The sequence below is a fragment of the Apteryx rowi genome, unplaced genomic scaffold, assembly GCF_003343035.1.
Source record: "Apteryx rowi isolate R43461 unplaced genomic scaffold, aptRow1 scaffold_34, whole genome shotgun sequence".
Lineage (NCBI taxonomy): Eukaryota > Metazoa > Chordata > Aves > Apterygiformes > Apterygidae > Apteryx > Apteryx rowi.
The window spans coordinates 1250256-1268595 of NW_020449863.1; the positions used below are offsets into that span (position 1 = coordinate 1250256).

The 18340-nt window shown below is 34.0% G+C and overlaps 1 protein-coding gene across 1 annotated transcript in view; it reads right to left on the reverse strand.

The window, feature by feature from the left end:
* The window catches only part of SYT14 (synaptotagmin 14), a 71391-nt gene that overhangs the window by 30905 nt on the left and 22146 nt on the right, over window positions 1-18340 (reverse strand). Inside the window, exon 3 of the mRNA XM_026072328.1 lies at window positions 17886-18104. Within this exon, the coding sequence (XP_025928113.1) occupies window positions 17886-18104 (219 nt within the window). The remainder of the gene's footprint in view (window positions 1-17885; window positions 18105-18340) is intronic.

The following is an 18340-nucleotide window of genomic DNA, read 5'->3' on the forward strand; positions in this document are numbered from 1 at the left end:
CAAGTACCGATTTAGGTAAGAGGCAGTAAAGATTGTTGTGAATCTAGCCCTAAATCATGCACTCATGATCAAAAGCTTTCAGTGAAGTTTGGAATTGAAATCAAATCTTTTAAGTCTAGTACTCTAGCTGTTGGACCATATTTCATTGGGATTTTGTGGTTTTTTTATGCCTTCTAAATTATTGTTAAGCTAAGAATTCACCTGAATGTGTACCACCACCAACATGGGAACCAACAAGTCTCTAGCTTCTTAAGAGATCTACTCCTACAAAATTTTCCATTTATCATCAACTCTCCATTGGAGGAGGAAGATGAAAAGAAAACACAAAAAATACAACATTAGGGTAGGAAAAAAGTAAAGAGAAGAAAAAAAAAGAAAGGCTGAAAGAGAAAGGAGGCACAATGATTCAGAATAAAGTGATGAGAACTTGTTGGGAGATGAACATCACAAGGAAGAGAAATAAAGAGAGGGAAGTTTAGATATTTACAGAAAAGGAGAAAAAGCAAACTGGCAGGAAAAAAAGAAAAAAGATACAAACAAAGATGAAAAATTACAAACACCTAAAATAAAGCAAAAATGACAGAGAAAGAAAGGTGAAGGAATGGGGAAAATAAAACACCATGTGACATGCAAGAAAGTGGTTCAGATCTGAGAAAAAAGCAATGTCAACAGCAGCAAAAAGATAAGAGAGAAATCAGACTTCTGATGGGTGGGAATATCTATTTTTGTAGATGAAAATCTACACAGCCTAGAGAACAGTCAGCTACTTTCCAGGAGAGGCAGGAAGGATGTTTCCAGGATAAGTTTTTTTTTTTTATTATTATTATTATTATTTATGATTGGGAAGAGGGTGGTAATTATTTATTCAGATCCTGAGATTCCAAAGGACCTTCATCTCTCATCTGTTCAGGTACTTTCCCTTCTTTCCTTGGCACAATGACTCAGTAACTTCCTTTGGTAAAATGAACTATTTCCTGCAGTACATCAGAGTATTCCTGCAAAAAGGATTCTAGAAAACTCAGAATTGTTTGCTTTTGAAACAAATCTTATAACTTCACCAAATAAAAACAGCTAGAACCTATGTCCCAGAAAAAAAAACAAGGACCACCACAGTTCACAGAAGTCTCTAATAGGATAGGAGAAAATTGTCTACATATGCTCAAGAATTTTTAATTTTTTTTTTAAATATTAGGGCTTGTAGAAAGCACGGTTTGGAATAATGACACAGGCAGCAAATTTGAGCCAATTGTCAAAAAAAAAAAAAAAAAGGAGAGAGAGAGAGAATTAGACACTTAAATGACAGAAAATGGAAATGCTTTGAAAACAAAGTATCTTTCCTTCACACAACCAATAAGACCGCAAAGAATTCACAGAAAAGGCACTGATTAAGGAGCATGGAGCGTGTCAGTCTGCTCCACTTGCTCCAGCAAGGCCTCAAACAAGTTTCTCTGGGCAGAAAGAGACAGGATTTTTCATAACTAAATTTCTTGCACTTCGATGTGGCACCTTTGAGACTTCCCACTGTCACAGACAAGCTGTTTCACTAGACTCCTAAGTAATGTACAGTGCAGTTATTAATATACTTCCACAGTTGCCATAAAATTCAGAAAACAGGTGGTTACCAGAATTTCTACAGGACTAGATGAAACTGAGTCTGCCCAGTGAAGACATTTTCATTGAGCTGTAGCACCAGTGACAAGAGCACAAGGTTACTCATGAGCTTATTAGAATCAGAAAACAGGGGCAAAGCTGCACATTACATACAAGGGCTTATAATGGTTACGCAATGATGCTTCAGCCCTCATCGAACAGTAGGAGATGAATCATTTTTCCCTGACATCCACCCAATAAAACAGTAATACTAAACAATCAAGAAGCAGAGTGCAGCATATCATGCTCAACCCATTTAATCTCCCAAAACATTAACTGGTAAATTGTGGCATCATGAAGATGGTGGTGTATTTACAATATTAAACTCATTAGGCTTTGTGAAAAAGTAAAAACATGCACGTTCATCAAAAATTTGGTTCTCATGGACTTTTGTTATATTAGCAAAATGTTATGTACCTAATCTGAAATTACTGTTTGATGCCTGTTGAATAAGAGATGTAAAGGTGGTACATAGCAGCTAATTAGTAATCAAAGCCTGACAGCTACAGCTGCAAAATGTTTGTATGATAATTTCAAATTTGAAAATGATTTATTGCACTCTACATGAAATTAGTGTACACTCATTCAGAAAGTCAGTGATTATCTTGAAAAATACTGCCAGAATATTTCAGTAGCTTTGCTGCAAGACTAGAAAGTTTACAATATTTAGCCAGGACTACTCCTATCCCACCAATTTTTATAATTTGGTGTTACCAAAGTTTCTAGATCTTGACATTATAGTTGAAACCACACTCAGCAGAATGATGTTAAACATAGTTCATAATCAGAATGCTATTTTTTTCAAATTCCAGTGATAAAAGCTTAAAATACCTTACTTAACAATATATAAAATCAGCAATATATGTAAAATTGATACATATACAAGTTGCAACAACAGAAATCCTGATTAGATATAAGGAAAAAAAATTGAAACAACAAGAGCAGTCACACACTGGAACGCATTGCCCAGAGGGGTTCTGTAATCTCCAGCCTTGAAAGTCTTAAAAGCTCAACTGGCCAAGACCCTGAGCTACCTGATCTGACTTTCAAGTTAGTCCTACTTGTATCAGGAGATCAGACTAGATGATCTCCACAGGTCCCTTTCAACCTATGATTCACCGATTCTACAATACTTGTAGAAATGAATTTGCATTATATAATCAAGGACAGGGATCATCTCAAATATCTACAAAGGATTTTCTATAATACAGCAGTTTAACAAGTCACAGGCAAGTATAGCCCTCTGTATATGCTAATAACACTGCTGATTTCTGATCTATTATATACCTATATCTACCAGCATAGTACTTTCATTGTTAAAAACAAACAAACAAATAAAACAAGAACCAGAGGAGATTCAGAATACTTTAATTGGTTACATTGTACTGCAGCATACCTTACTGCTGACTAATTTCAGACAATGTAGTATCACTGAAAATTTTATTTTGATAAAATGAACATGGCAACATACAGGTTTCATGTAACAAAATTAATTGTAGTTTAATTATACACACACGCACACACATATAAAGACACACATGCACAAATCACACAGGGCCATGTATCAGTAACATATACAATTCAAGGTTTATGAAATATTAAATATAATTAAGATTACACTGATGAAGTAATATCCATTACAGAATGCTGATGTTAGACAGCAAATATTGACCTTTATAATTTAGCAAGTAAAAAAGCCTTAATTTTCTTGTTATTCAAACTTTAACAATAAGTATGATAGCTTAGATGGCAGAAAGAGGAAAAAAACCCAACATTTTCTATCACTTTACATTAACATTTTGACCAGTCAACAATTCAGCAGTGATGAAATGTGCAGTTTGATTCAAAGTAAGACAAGGCTATTTAAATAACTCAAAATAAGAAAAGGGTATTGAAACATTAGAATTTTGATAAGCGATCACAGCTGCACTAGAATTAGTTTCTATAGCAACAGAGGAAATAATGTGGAGAATTGCACTGCAATACAAGATGGATTCCTTACAAATACAGTGCTGTTCAAACAGAAAACTTTAAAATTATTCACTGTATTAAAATATTTCCATTAAAATGGTTATTCAAATACCCTATACCTTGTCCCTTGTATATTGTTCTGTTTTGGTTCTCCTAGATTCAATTCTAGTGCATCTATTCAAGTTTCATACTGCATTTCACACTCTCCCATTAATTAATTTTAAAATAGCGAGGTAAGCAAGGTGACTTATTGTGAAAAATACTGTATTTTCAACCTCAAACTAATTTGCATTTTCAATTTTTTTTTTATTATTCCTATATAGATGCACTCATTAAATTTATTTTTCCAGTGGTGCACTTGTAAAACATACCAGAATGTTTTGCACATGCTATTCATAAGATGCTGCATCACAGCTATGAGAATTAACATCATTATGCAACTTTTAAAACTTGCAGTCATATGAGACTTCTACTGGTTTTTATCAATGTGCTCTCTCATGTCCTAAGCATGATTAAGAAACCGTAGCAAATCTATTAGTATTCATGGACTGAATACCCATAAGATGGTATGATAAGAGCCTTTCAGTTGAGCACATCTTTAGATTTTAAATGTTGCCCATTTTTAACACTAAGAATTATTGTTTCATTGCGTCGTCTCTGATTCTAGCTATTTTTGGCAACTAATTAAAAGCATATGCCTGAACCTTTTATGTATTTTGCCCTTATAATGAGACCTATTACTCTGGCTTATTCTACCCTTTGAGTTCCAAAGTATCTTTCAAGTTACCATGGATACAAGTGATATGCTTTCTCCCACCACTGCTTTGTGTGCCTTATCAAACACCAAAAAACTGACAACGTAGGAATCTGAGCCATCTATACAGGAGGAATATCTAATCTCTTGGAAGTGTTTCTTCCCTCCCCAGAAAAGATAGCGGTATGCCATATATTACATTTGTAATGAAACAAGCAAGCAGGTTCTTTTCTATCTTATATCAAGCACTGGTTTTCAAGAAAACCACAATGAAATAGATGCAGACGTAAAACAGTTTAATCTGATCAGTTCTGAAAGAGTGCTAAAATGGAAACAGGAGAACTTAGAATTATTCCGAGTTTGCTGTTTATTTTGAGTTAACAGAGTTTAAGTGTTTCTAAAGTATTGATGAATATCTCTACTGAAGATGTACAACATGAAGCAAATTTCAGCAAGCATTTCAGAAAGGAATTGCAGAAACATTGTACTAAATTCAGAGATTACACATAAGCTACAGTAAATAGAACTTCCTTAAATAGAAATTGTTAGGCCTCCTTACACCAGTTTATCATGGGAATTTTCAAAGGCAAACTGAATTCCAACAAGCTGGGAATAACACGTACTAATCAGTGACACAGAAGGCAGTAGACTGTCCTGAAGTAGAGGGCAGTCAGTAAACTGATTTTCCTACTATGTTCCCATATTCTGACCTCTTCTTACAGACAAAAGACTCTCTCCCACTTAGCTAGCCAAATTTACACAGGACACAAAACCCAAGTGCTGACACTAGCATAATCTGAATTAATGTATGAGAAGTAAGGGGGAATAACCAAAAGAGAAAATAAATTATAGTAATATGGACTCGATACAGACTCATTCAGACCTCTTAACTTTGACTCCATTCAGTTTACGGAAAGACATCAGCTGCATGAGCGCAGCAAAGGCAACTAACTGTTATACACCGAGAGAAGAACAGCGAGGCAATACCTTTCTTCTCCCTTCTCCTCAATTTGCTAAACTTCTCTATTACAGCAAAAYACACCACAGAAAACTACTTGACTTGTTCATATCCACAAGCTCAGTCTTGCTTTCGAATCCACACCTGAGCCAGAGATACTGAAGCGTAAGACCCACAGACTTTTCTCTCTTGTTTGTAGCAACATTGAGCAGTAGCTTTACCATTGTGATTAGTACATAAATGTTTGTGGAAAACTTAAGACAAATTACATGTTTTCATTTTTTCTCACCGCATCACTGCAGGTTAGGCTTATGCTTGCATGGATTTCATAAGATGCATTTCTTTAAAATTTTAAATTTAACTTTGAATTTTCTCAGGTTATGATATTTTCTTTTGGGGATGAAAAACATCAATGCAATGCTCTTACTGTGAACTTAGTAGTAAGGTACAACTATAATTAAATCTCAAATTTTTTGTCTGAAAATTTCCTTGAGAACTAATTAAAAGTTACTGAGCAATGAAAAATAACACAAAATGAGCACTACTTTATTGTATTTATGGTAAGCAAGCTGTATTATCACAATATTTACAGTTCCTCAGTTTAATGTTGGAGCCACTCACAAAAAATTGAGTATCCAGAACAGGAGAGACATTTACACAACAGCTCAGTAATCCCACCATCACCTTCACACATGCTATTATTTTTTCTCTGTACAATATTCTCCTTGATAACCCGCACTGTGCACCAAAATTTATATGAGCTCCCCCATTTGTAAATAGCAAACTAGTACTTTTTAAGCAGTAATAAGAATAATTACCTTTGTTACCACCCTTCACAATAAGAGTTCTTAATTCTTTCTTCACAGAATCTCAAAGATGCCTGGAAATGGCCACTACTGTTCTCTGGATCTCCGAGGCCACCGATTGCCTTTTACACAGATGACTACAGTGTTTTTATTCCCAAAGCTCTGCTTTTTAAAGACTCTTTGCTAACAGGAAGGAAACGGCACCAGGAAAAGCGAGCAATTCAGAGCAGTGGTTCTCGTTACTAGGGAAAGGAATTTTGCTCTGAAAACCGTCAAAGGTAACAGCCATTATGCAACAGGATGATGACTTTCTCTGAAGGAGAGTATTAGACATTAGTTTCTATTAATAGATGAATTATTCTTCAGTTACAAGGAAAAATAACCATCAACTCAAAATATATTTTCAAATTTCACCAGAGGTACTCAAGAATTATCTATTGGCCAAATTTTGTGTGGACCAACAATGCATGATCCAAGATTTGGTAGGAAAAGAAAAAAATAAAAATAAAAAAAATCAGAGCACTGCACAGAGCAGGGAACTCCGTCTTCAAGAAGAGCTTCCAAGTCATACGTTTATGTATAAATTTTCATGCAATTATTTTTATACTAAGGAGTAAGCAAGTAAATACTGTAAAGTTTGGGCAAAACACATCATTATTCTTTCCCATTATTCTCTAAAAATGGTTCAATTCTGGCATTAAGTGCAGAGCTTACCATAACGAAATATGAAACACTTCAACGAAAATAATTTTGAGAATGTAGTTGCAAATTGATACAAAATTGGACTAGATTTCTGTTCTGTATTCATTAGATTTTGAAAATAAGTTCAATAGCTTTCTAGATTTTTTTGATTTTCATTCGACTCATTAGATCTCCATGGATGCTACATATATGACAAACACTTAAAAGTACATTAAGCCTTAACAAAATATACCAGAGATGGCATTGTATTTTTCATTTTAGAATTGTCATATTTTTCTATTTTAAAAATTTACAGGAAGTTGGACAAAATTCTACAAAGATACTAGCTGTTTTAAATGTTATTAAAAATAGTGTTTTCAGTGCTAAGGGTTTCAAAACAAAGTTTCAGAAGCCATTGCACATACCAAACTACAGATTGCTAAAGTATAGGTGTTACTAGGGAAAAAGAAGTAGATCACATATAACAAAAATGGGAACTATGAAATACTGTAAGCCACCAAAAGTTTGAGCAACATCTAATAACGTTTCTAAACAAGGTTCCTTGAAGATATGAAGAAATCAGACTAATCACTAGCATTAGTCTTGACCAGTTTGAACAACAGAGGCTATTTCTTTTTCTGTAAGAAGATGCAGAGTTGGCCTGATCTTTCTGTTATGTTTTCTGGCACAGATGTCAACTCATTGTAGTAAACAGCAGCAACCATTTCACCTGTTCAAGCAGCATTCAGAAGTGGTATTTGGGCTGAATGTTNGGGGGGGGGAGAAAAGAAAACGAACACACCTGAAGACAGCCTCTTGAAGAGATCAACCTTTTATAGTTTTATTCTCCAAGATTTGGATTTTCCAAATACACACACTCTTATCAGCTCTGTTTTTAACCTGCCGCTCATACAGGATACTTAAAATTCTGAACATGTTTACATTATCCATCCAGCAGGCTAATGGAACTGCATACCAGACAGTCATGCATAATTCAAATCAATATCCTCAGGCTTGCAACTCTAAGTCAAAGCTGCCTTTAAATAAGCTGGGTGTGACTTTAACATGAATAAAATGTATCTAATTTTAAACCTTTATCTGACAAATTGATACATCTTGCAAAGGAATGTCATAAATCTCCTTTAAAAGTTACAGGAAATGAAAAAAATCAGGATAACTGAATACCTTTTAAAAAGCATTTTTAAGGACAAAATTTAAAGTGGTTCAACAAGACTCAGTGCAAAGGTTACGAATAAACAGCAACTTCTTTAAACAAAAAGTAGTACAAATATATCCATGAAAACACATGCTGGCACAATATTAAATGGTGCAGAAAGTGAATGTAGCAGGATTTCCTATTTATAAATTTAAAGATCAAGCTTTCAGTTGGATTGGGCACAGGTGACTCCACAAAGAAAATCCTATACCCAGTTTAGCATGACTGTTAGCTTCTCTCTAAGGTCCAGAATCAAATTTCTGGTAATAAAATAATTTCCCTTTGGGTTTTCCTGTGTGCTTCTATGAGATCACAATTCCATCACAGCGAATAATCCTCAACCACACTGAAACAACCGGAAGTTTGGAAATCACATTACCTAAGGATCTATTTCCAGATTACTTGCAAATGAAGTGGAGGAAAGGTAATTGCAAAAAAATAGGGATTTCAAGTTATATCATACATCTCACACTTCCTCTCAAGGAAAATATCCCGATAATTCCTGAAAGTACAACACAAATGTGTTGTAAATAGTATATGAAAGCTTATTTTGACAAGAAAAATATCTTAAGTACAATATAGTTAAAGCATATATCTATGCAATGAATACAAAGGCATAAGGAAAGTAATCTACACTGAGTAGKTAACAAAACAAAAAGAGTTCAGGAAGAGTTATAAAAATAATCTGTTGTTCTTGTCAACGGAAGAAAAATTAGGAAAAGGAAATAAAAGTTGCCTGAGCATAAATATGGGTCAAGATGAAAAGACTAAGAGGAAAACAGAAGATATTAACTTAGCTGCTAACCTTGTCCTCTCTAAAAGTCTTAATTCAAGCAAAGCTCTGATGATAAAGGGGAAAGCATCCTCCATAAAAGTGCATCTGTGGACTTTGCTGTGACTTTTATGTGAAGAAGTTGAGAAACTGCAGTGAAAAAAAATTCTATAAAACTAAAATACTGTTGAAAGACAACCGGAAGGTGTATACCTGCTGTGTGCTATTCCAGTGTTCTCAACACTGCTAGGTCCAGACTAATTTTATCTCTATCATTATTTCTCTCCCTCTCTTTTAATATGATGGAGTAAGTAATATTAAAAAAAAAAAAAGAAAAGTTAGTGAACTCACTTAGAAACTAAATGCCAAAACTGACAGACACTTAATGTTAAAAATACTTATTGGTTATTTCTAATGTATCTAAATTTTTTTAATACCAGGTTTTTCAAGCTTTCCTGTTTATATATCTTTTAGATTATATTAGTGAAAGAAATAATCAGTTTTCAGTCAGAATTAGCAAAAGCTGACTCAAGGAGATTCATCAGGGAAGTGATCTTTTTCACTGATCTACTACTACCTCTTGTGCTTATATTACCAATCCGTTTTACATTTTATTAATGTGGAATGTCTATACAGAGTACAATGCCACAAGGAAATACTTTAGCCATAAATACACATGCAAACATTTCCCAGGTAATGACAAACAAAAGAAATCCTGATCCTTTCATAAATCCCAGATTCAAATAGACGAGAGATGTATTCAACTAAGTTTAAAATAAAATGAAAAATTTCCTGTAATTATTAATGCATGATTTACATCACTTCAGACACCACATTGCTAAGGGTGACTTTCTTCAAAGTCTTCACATCACTGCAGAGCATATTTCTTCAAAGATTTCAAAATGCCGGCAGGGGCCGCCTGATTTGAGAGTTTGCTCTGCGCGCTTGCACACATCAGGAAAAACCCTTTCCCACTGGAGGGTTGATTTTCTCCACTTTGGAGCTGACCTAGCTGGAAAGGGAATTTTCTTGTTGAAAATCTTATCATCATCACTGACTTTGAGCTTTGTTACTAGTTTTTTCCTGTCAGCTGTAGATGATATGCATGCTTTAACATCTTCTTCCAGCAACTCTGCTGTTAATTGCTGGGTAAATCCAAGGTTTCAGAATCATTCAACTTTACTCTATCAAGCACTTTCATATGTTACCTTTCATCAACAAGAGAGTTGTCATGCACTACTTCATATCATCTGTCTAGCTTTTCAACTCAAAAGTTCTCAGTATAACTCCATTCTCTTCAAAACTGATCTAAACTCAGCCATGAATCGCCTTTGTCTTTAAACTCCCATGTCTACTTATTTCAATTTCTGGGAACATTCCCCAAGAACATTACAAGAATACTATTGAATTACATTTGCTTTCTACTCTTACCTGGGGATCCTACGCATTCCAGATCGCCAGACTACTTGTGCACAGCATGCTTGTCTGCCATGCACATGGGTAAAGAACCATAACCACAATATGACCATATCTTAATGCTTGAATAATATTCCTTTAATACTAGGAACTTTTCAAAAGAGAAAGAGTAACACTTTCTTAGGACATAAAGGAGATCAGAATTCTGTAAAACTGAAGAATGTCAGACAGATGAAAAGCTAATCTCTAAATCACTCTGCAATGCTCAGTTGACTATTTTTCAGAGACATGCACCACAATTTCAAATACTTAACAGAATTTACTATCTTTCACTATTATTCTACAGTGGAATAACTGAGGATTATCTTTCACTAACACAAAATAATGCACTAGGAAGCCATCCTGGAAGTGGGAGGGGAAAAAAAAAAAAAAAAAGGCATGTCATGTGTTGTCCATAGCTCTGGACAACAACCTGCAGATCTTTGAATTACAAAGTTGTCTTTTTTGTACCCCAGTAGATATAAAACTATTCCTACAACATTCCTTTGATATGGACATGGATTGAACTGCCACACACACAGGGGCTTCAAAAAAAATCACAAAAACTTTTCTTTCTCCAATTTTTAAGGGCTTGGAGCTAATTTATCCACCCAACTTACTCCCTTCAATTTACCAATAAATAAGAGACATACGCACATAATCAAGAATCAGAATTTTTGTATCATTAGCATCATGTTGTTGTCCGTTCTCCCATACTACATAACGATTTTTAAATTACTCTTAAAACATGAAATTTCAAGGATGGATGTCCACATAATAGAAAACAGAAGCATATGGGAGCTGGTATAAATAGCCACATGGATAAAAGATCAAATCTGATGGATCAAATAAAAATAAAAAAAGAATACTATAATTAAAGCATCTCCATTTTCTCTCAAAAAAAAAAAACCTAAAAAGTGTATCAAGAATGATATCAGCTGATGGTGGTGTACACAAGTATGAATACCTGGAATATCTCATAGCTGTAACTTGACTCAGCCTTCAAAATACACTTTGAAACATTTGGGAAATAACTGCTCTAAAGATTACTTCAGGCTTCTCTTAAGTGTCTTTACTTAAGACCCTTTCGAAATTATTTGGATGAACATCCTACCTACTACAAGCACTATCTCTACCCAAGCCTCAGGCCACAGAATATTTTCTTTCAACAGATATTATACTATAGAAATCTCACAGGTAATCTAATAAAGACAGGTCAGAGAAAAATGTGCGGCTACTTTCTTACTTGATACTATTTCCATTATATTTCAAATTTCTTCCTTTAAAGCACATTAGAGGAAAAAGAAGAGAAATATAACTAAGTTTATATCACAAACATGATACAGTATTCAACTGAGCATTCACTCTTCCAGTCTGAATACTAGTTTATAGCTCTTATTCTACTACTTACACTATATTCTTTGCCTGTAATTCTTAGTACCTGAAATGTACAGATAGATAAATCAACTTTGAGAGAACTTTGTGGCCTCAGTTTGCTCAACATGATACACACATTTCCCCCTCCTCCTGAAAAGAAAATTGGTTTAACAAATTGGGAGATTCATCAGTATGACAGTTTGAGGTGCTTATGAAAAGCTCTTCTTGTTTATGTAGGGAATATACGGAAAGGGAATCTCTATATATCCTCCAAGTGGTTCAGCGAAGACGCTTTATCTAAGAGATGAAAGCTAACAAGAGAGAAAATGCAAAAAGCTGCATAAAGAATCAGATCCAAGAGATTCCAGAAGAAAAGTTGCCTTCACGTGCAAAGATTGACACTGAGAAGCAAGACAAACATATGTCCAACAGACATATCAACATAAAGTGCTGAAAGCCTAAAGAAGAATAAAAGTGGAGAAGATAAACTACAAAAATAACATACTCTACCTTCACAATATGGAAAAGATGGATAAAATCCAGTAGCATATGCCTGCTAGAGCAGCAGATTCTCATTTAAGAGAACTTATGTTTTCTCACTGCAGTCTTTTAGTGCTTCCATATGTTTCCAAAAAACCTTGTGAAATGTAAGGCACTTGGGCCAGTCTCAGAAATAGAGTCTCTGAACATACATGTCTTCAGCCGCAGGGCTCTACCAATTGAGTTGTTAGAAACAGACTTTAAAATAGGTTGCAGAACCTGTGGTTGTACTGCACTGATAATCTACAGCTAAATAAAGTAAATCTAAGTTTGCTTAAAGTTTTCTACCTTTTTCATCATGATTGTCACTTACTCTACATCAGAACTGGGACCAACGTTCTTGATTTGCTTGGTAACAACTGGAATTTTGCACAGCTGTTAAAGAAGAGATCTGGGCAAGACATGCTTTAAGAACATAGCAAATTACCAATAAGAAGTAGAATTCCCCCCTCTTCACCCCCGCCCGTATTCCTTTCAGAGGAGAAATTCAGAGAATCTTGCTTACAAAAGCAAAAAAGAACCTACAGCTTTTGACATCTGCCTACAAAACTGTAACTTCAATACACACGTCTTAAAATTCTTAAGTTTAAAAACTCCTATTTTCAGGAGCTTCAAGGGACTGTTTCCTTAAGGAAAATATGTTCTACTTGCCTATGAAGTTTATAGAGATAACAAAGACACAAGTTCAGGAAGTAGCCACTGTTGGACACAATAAAGAGGCTAGTTTAATACCATTTTGTACATATCTTGGAAATTGAAGTTATTAAGAAAGCATAGTCCATTTAAGATTATGACCAATAAAGATACTAACAAATGTTTTCAGTTACCAAAGTACATAAGAATAAGGCCAATTTAAAGTTTGAAAATAAAACACTTCCTTATTTAGATTTCCATTTAAATTCATAATAACCTCCTTGTTAGCAGAAATAGCTTACATTGTTATTTTTGCTTTTTTAAATTCTTTTGGTGTTTTTTGCTTTTTTCATTCTTTACCTTCTGTAATGGATGTGTAACATCACAGCCTATATTAATTTCCTCTTCCAGAATATTACAAAAAAATTGGAACCAATTACTATATATTCAATAGGATCATAAGAGCATATGAAATGGCAGGGCTTACTACAAAAAATAGGATGCACATTATTAAAAATAAAAGGAAAGTTATATCAGGATGGGAAAAGGAGCAAAGGTTACTTCAGTAAGTACACATACTTTCTTGGATAACATGATAAAGAACAAAGATGACTGTAAAAATAACTGAAACTTTGAGCTACCCCTAAATCCCCGGGCCCTAAGCACAGAGACTGGGTTAAGTCCACATACAGATATCAAGAAATACTCGAGATATGCTGGTTTCTCTCTTTTCAGTGATTAATAGCTCTGAATCATTTGTGCAAGAGTTGGGGATTTCAAGTGTAAATATATCTTCTGTACCATTTTACTTTGCCATGATTTGTCTTCATCTTCATTTTCCAATTAACTTGATTTTATATAGAGATACTACAAAAAGATACATTTATCTATTTGCTAACAGCTCAGAGTCTGCAGAAATGCTTGCATTTAAGCCCAATATCAATTAGAATTTTCCATTTAAAATACTTATTAAAATTCACTGGAATCTAAATGCATCAAATGCACTATAGAAATACACAAAGTGGATCAGGTACTGGTCATGAGCACATATACGTGAATCAAAATTTAAAAACCTAAATTTCATAAAACAAATTAATGTGCTACTAAAACATTCCATCATTGAAATATAGAAAAATAAATAAAAATCACAAGATATTGTTTTCTTCATTTAAGGATTAAACACATTATATAAAATGCTATGTCAGTTCTCTATAAATATGCTGAAAAGAAAGATTAATATGGCCATCTAGAGGAGAAAAGAGTGATGTGAAAATACACCACACATTTTCAGGCTTCAGAATAACACATTTCTAGAAGATATGCAGCCAGAAAATATATGTAATAAACTAATTAATTGATAATAAGCAAATTTTAGGATAATATGATCAGTCTTATTCATAGTTTCAGTAATGCAAGCATTACTTCATATTAATATTATATATTTAACAATTTTTAGCAATGCAGACAAAGCTTGTAAGGTGTATTAATAAAAACAAGATTTTATTTTTTTTGTCTCTTCCATTGCGATATTTTGTGAGCGCACCATTAAGTGCAGACCTGTCTAAACGAGCAGATATTTAAAAAGTGAAGATTAAAGTGAAGAACCACCAGTTATTAATAAAACCATTTACTGGCTCCTTTGAAAACACACAGGACACTATTGCAAGATACAATATATGACAAAGTAACTGCTAAAGAGAAAATAACACAGAAGTTTCTGAAAATGAAATATCATGCATCTTCGTCAGCTCATAGTACTCCTTCTCTCTGATGCGACTTTTAATGATACCATCAGAGGCAAGTTTACCAGGGATGAGTTGAGAGAGAACAGAGATGAGACAAAAATGAATTCTCTCCTCTCATCATTGCAACAGTATCCAGCCCTGGTCAACAAATGCACTGAAGGGTGTCTTAGGCTAGAAGTACAGCTAAAATATTTCAATCTTAGAAGTAGAAATGACAAAGTATATATGAGGATACAGAAGAACATAGCAAACAAATACACTAACAATTTTTTCTCATATTAAAGGACATAGGAACATATTGCTTGTTCCCCCCATCGCAAAGAATGAGGAAATCACTTTTCTTTACACTTAAAAAACTAATTCAACAAGTATAAAAGCCAACTACTTAATGAAAAAAAATCTCACGGTCTCTATGGCATCTCAAATCTCCTAAAGATTTATGTCTTAAGTTTAAAAACTGTGAAGATTTGAAATTTTTTTAAAACTACACTGAAACATCTAGAATGTTTCTTGATGCTCCCTACTTGGAAATCTGAGATTTTAACCTCATCTGTTCAGTGAACTGTTTCTTTGAACACATATGAACTGTTTGGTAGTGACAGCCAGCCTTGGATTTATTTATTTTTGACKGCAGGTTTTCTTCACAAGGTTCCCATCTTCTCTTTTCAAACTTCTAGATTGAGCAGCTTTCCTTCTGTGATGAATGTAACATAACAAGACATACTCTTTCTATCTTTTCCTCTTTTCAAACACATTTTTATCATTGTGCAAAGATTCTTTGTTCGAAATAATTTAGGAAGAATAAAAAAGTTCTAACACGCTAATTAATTACTCTAGCGTGCCACCTTCAGGTCACTAAAAAGAGGAAAAATGCTACGTTGTGGTTTTGTTGCCATGTCAAATACCACAGAACCTTTTTGAACAGTTTTGTTGACATTAACGGGTTGCAAAGATGAAGCAAGATCACCACTCTAATTTGCAAGCATTTTATAGAAAACTGTAGAATAATTGCAGGCTATCAGACAAATAACACTGCTGATTCTCCACTCCTTATAAAATGTTTGAAGAGAATGCTCTCTTATATGCAGTAGAAAAATCAAAATACTGCCAGTATTCAAGCTTTTTTGTAAGTAGAAATATGTAGTTAAAGACTTCACAATTTGGTAAGTTAAAATGTTTTTATATTTTTGCTTTAATTTTTTTTCCCTAAACCCCTGGTAGTAATATGTTTTCACTAAAATAAATGAAATTTACAAATTTATTTTAGTACCAGTTTAGAGCTTGTATTCTTTAAATTAAAACAACAACAACAAAAAACAACAAAAAAAMCCCACACACCCTGGGTTTTACATCCAGCCAACTTCCTGAATGAACATAGTGTTGGGAAGGGATAGCAGCTGGTGATGGATGATATCTTTAGCAAGAGAAGAAAAAACAAAAAAGCAGGAGGGGGAAAACAGTTGTCTGGTTTCTTGCTGCAATGCTTGGACTTGCCAACAGGGTTCTCTTGTCCTAGTTTCTAACCATGATACAAGTTTCCAGACTGAAGTTCTTATTCCTCAGAAGAGAACAGAAGTCAGTGAGTGTGAATTTTGATGATCTGAGAGGATCATAAGGAACACAATTAATAAAACAGAAAAAAAAAAATCCTGGATTGAGGACAGCACAATGCTACTGAAGCTTACGTCTTATAGGGCCAAAGTGGAAAGCTGAGCTGGAAAAGTATTTGAGAAGATGAAGTAGGATCAAAATCTGAACAACTGTGAAATAGAAAGAGGAACATTAGATGTCCTCTCCAACCTGAATTATTCTACGACTTTATTTTAACAAGGGGCCCCATTGGTTTGAAATAAAACAAATACATCATTCTGAGTATCTGAGAGTAGTTTCCTTGTAGTAGTAGTAATATCTGGTAGTATTTGCTAGTAACTACACTTTGTTTTTCCCTCTCCTGTTAATATATCTCACCCTCCTTTCTGACAGGGCCATCAGGTACATGTATCCCCAAAAAATTAGTATCTCACCTTTCATATTCCCCCAACAATACTGCTGATAGATGTCAGTAGATATAAAAAACAAAACAGGATACTTTTACTATCCCTTCTCATTGCTGTCCTTCTCCATAAAAGTGTCCAAGGATCAGTCCTTACTGTCCCACCTCAACTCTGCACTTACCTCCCTAGCAACTTCCTGGAACTCAGACTCACCAGTCTTTCTAGAGTTTAAAAGCAAAGGAAAGATCTGAAAATTCTGATGATCAGAAGAGAAAAGAATTCTCTTACTCTGCAGCTTCAATGATGGCTTTCAYGTCCTTTGTGCCTTAACTTCAGAATCAGTAAAGAGCATGCACTAATTTCAAGTTTTAGTGACAAATGGACTTCTGAATAATACAATTACATCACACAGTAGAAAAACTCATTTTTTTTCAAGCACTTTTGGATTGTATATATTTAGGTATAGACTTCCTTTCAATTATATGTATCTATTTTTTGTTAGAAAATATTAATTAATCTTTAAAAAAACCTGTGTTTTAATATATTAAAGGGAGGCCAAGAAATGTTTTACTATAATAAAGCAGCTATATTAGAGCCTGACTTTTAACTAACTTCAACCAAAGCTCCCTTTTTTGATGCTAGAAAATGACTGGAGATACAGTTTTCACATGCAACTATTTTCAAGCACAAAAGTAGACAAAATATTGATAGCTGACTACCCAGTCAGTTAGCTATGACCTTTACTGAAAATTAACAAATATATAACACAAAGAAAACATCCTATTGTTTACATCCAACTTTTAACTCCTTGGAAGATTTATATTAATCTAATCTTTGTAATTATTTCTTCCTGTGATTTCAAGAAAAGATGCAAGATATTCCAGTAATGCATATGGCAATGACCATATGCATCATAAGCAATAATCAGTTCCACTTACTTTGCTGTTACAACAATTTATCAATAAAAGCATAACAGATCCTGTAGCTGGGTCTTGTTTGCATTTATAATACCCTAGAATTTGTGAACGGTTAATATGTTTCTTTCCTAAATCAAAATAATTTAAAGAAGATTCCCCAAAGAATAAAATTACTATTAATAAAATTGTACATCACGTAATGTAAGAAGAAATTATATCATTTTCAGTATTTCTGGAAGAACACACAAACAAGTCCATATCAATTTTTTTGGAGCATGCACAAGTATATAAGATATTTGGATATTTCCTGCAGATATTGATTATTTGCAAGTCAAGCTGCCCTTGCCTACAACTGCTTTACTCACAACATAACTGTAAAATTAGAAATAAAAGGAACACTTGTAAAACAATCTTACCTTCATCTATTGAGGCTTCACTACTGTATCCATCATATTCTGCAGACAGAGGACTGTATTTTTGTCTGGTTTCCCATACATAGTTCTTTTGTTGCCTGCCATCCACCACTGGCAGCCTGGAACTCTGGGTTCTAGACAAGGCCTCATGGTATTTACCCAGCGCTTCATCTTCGCTCTCAGATGATGAACCATGCTGGTCTTTATTCATATATGAGTTGTCTGTTTGAACAAAATAAAGCAAGTCAACTACAGCTTAATACAGAATGCAAAAAAATAGAGCTTAAGAGCATAAAAGCTTAAAATATCTTTGATGATAACCTATTTCAAATAAAACTTCTGCAATATTTTAAAAATATCATCTTGTATTATATGGTTTTGTAATAGGCAACAGGTATTTTTCTTTTCTACAAATACTGAAAGACTATTAAGTCCAAAAAACATAAAACTTCTTTAAC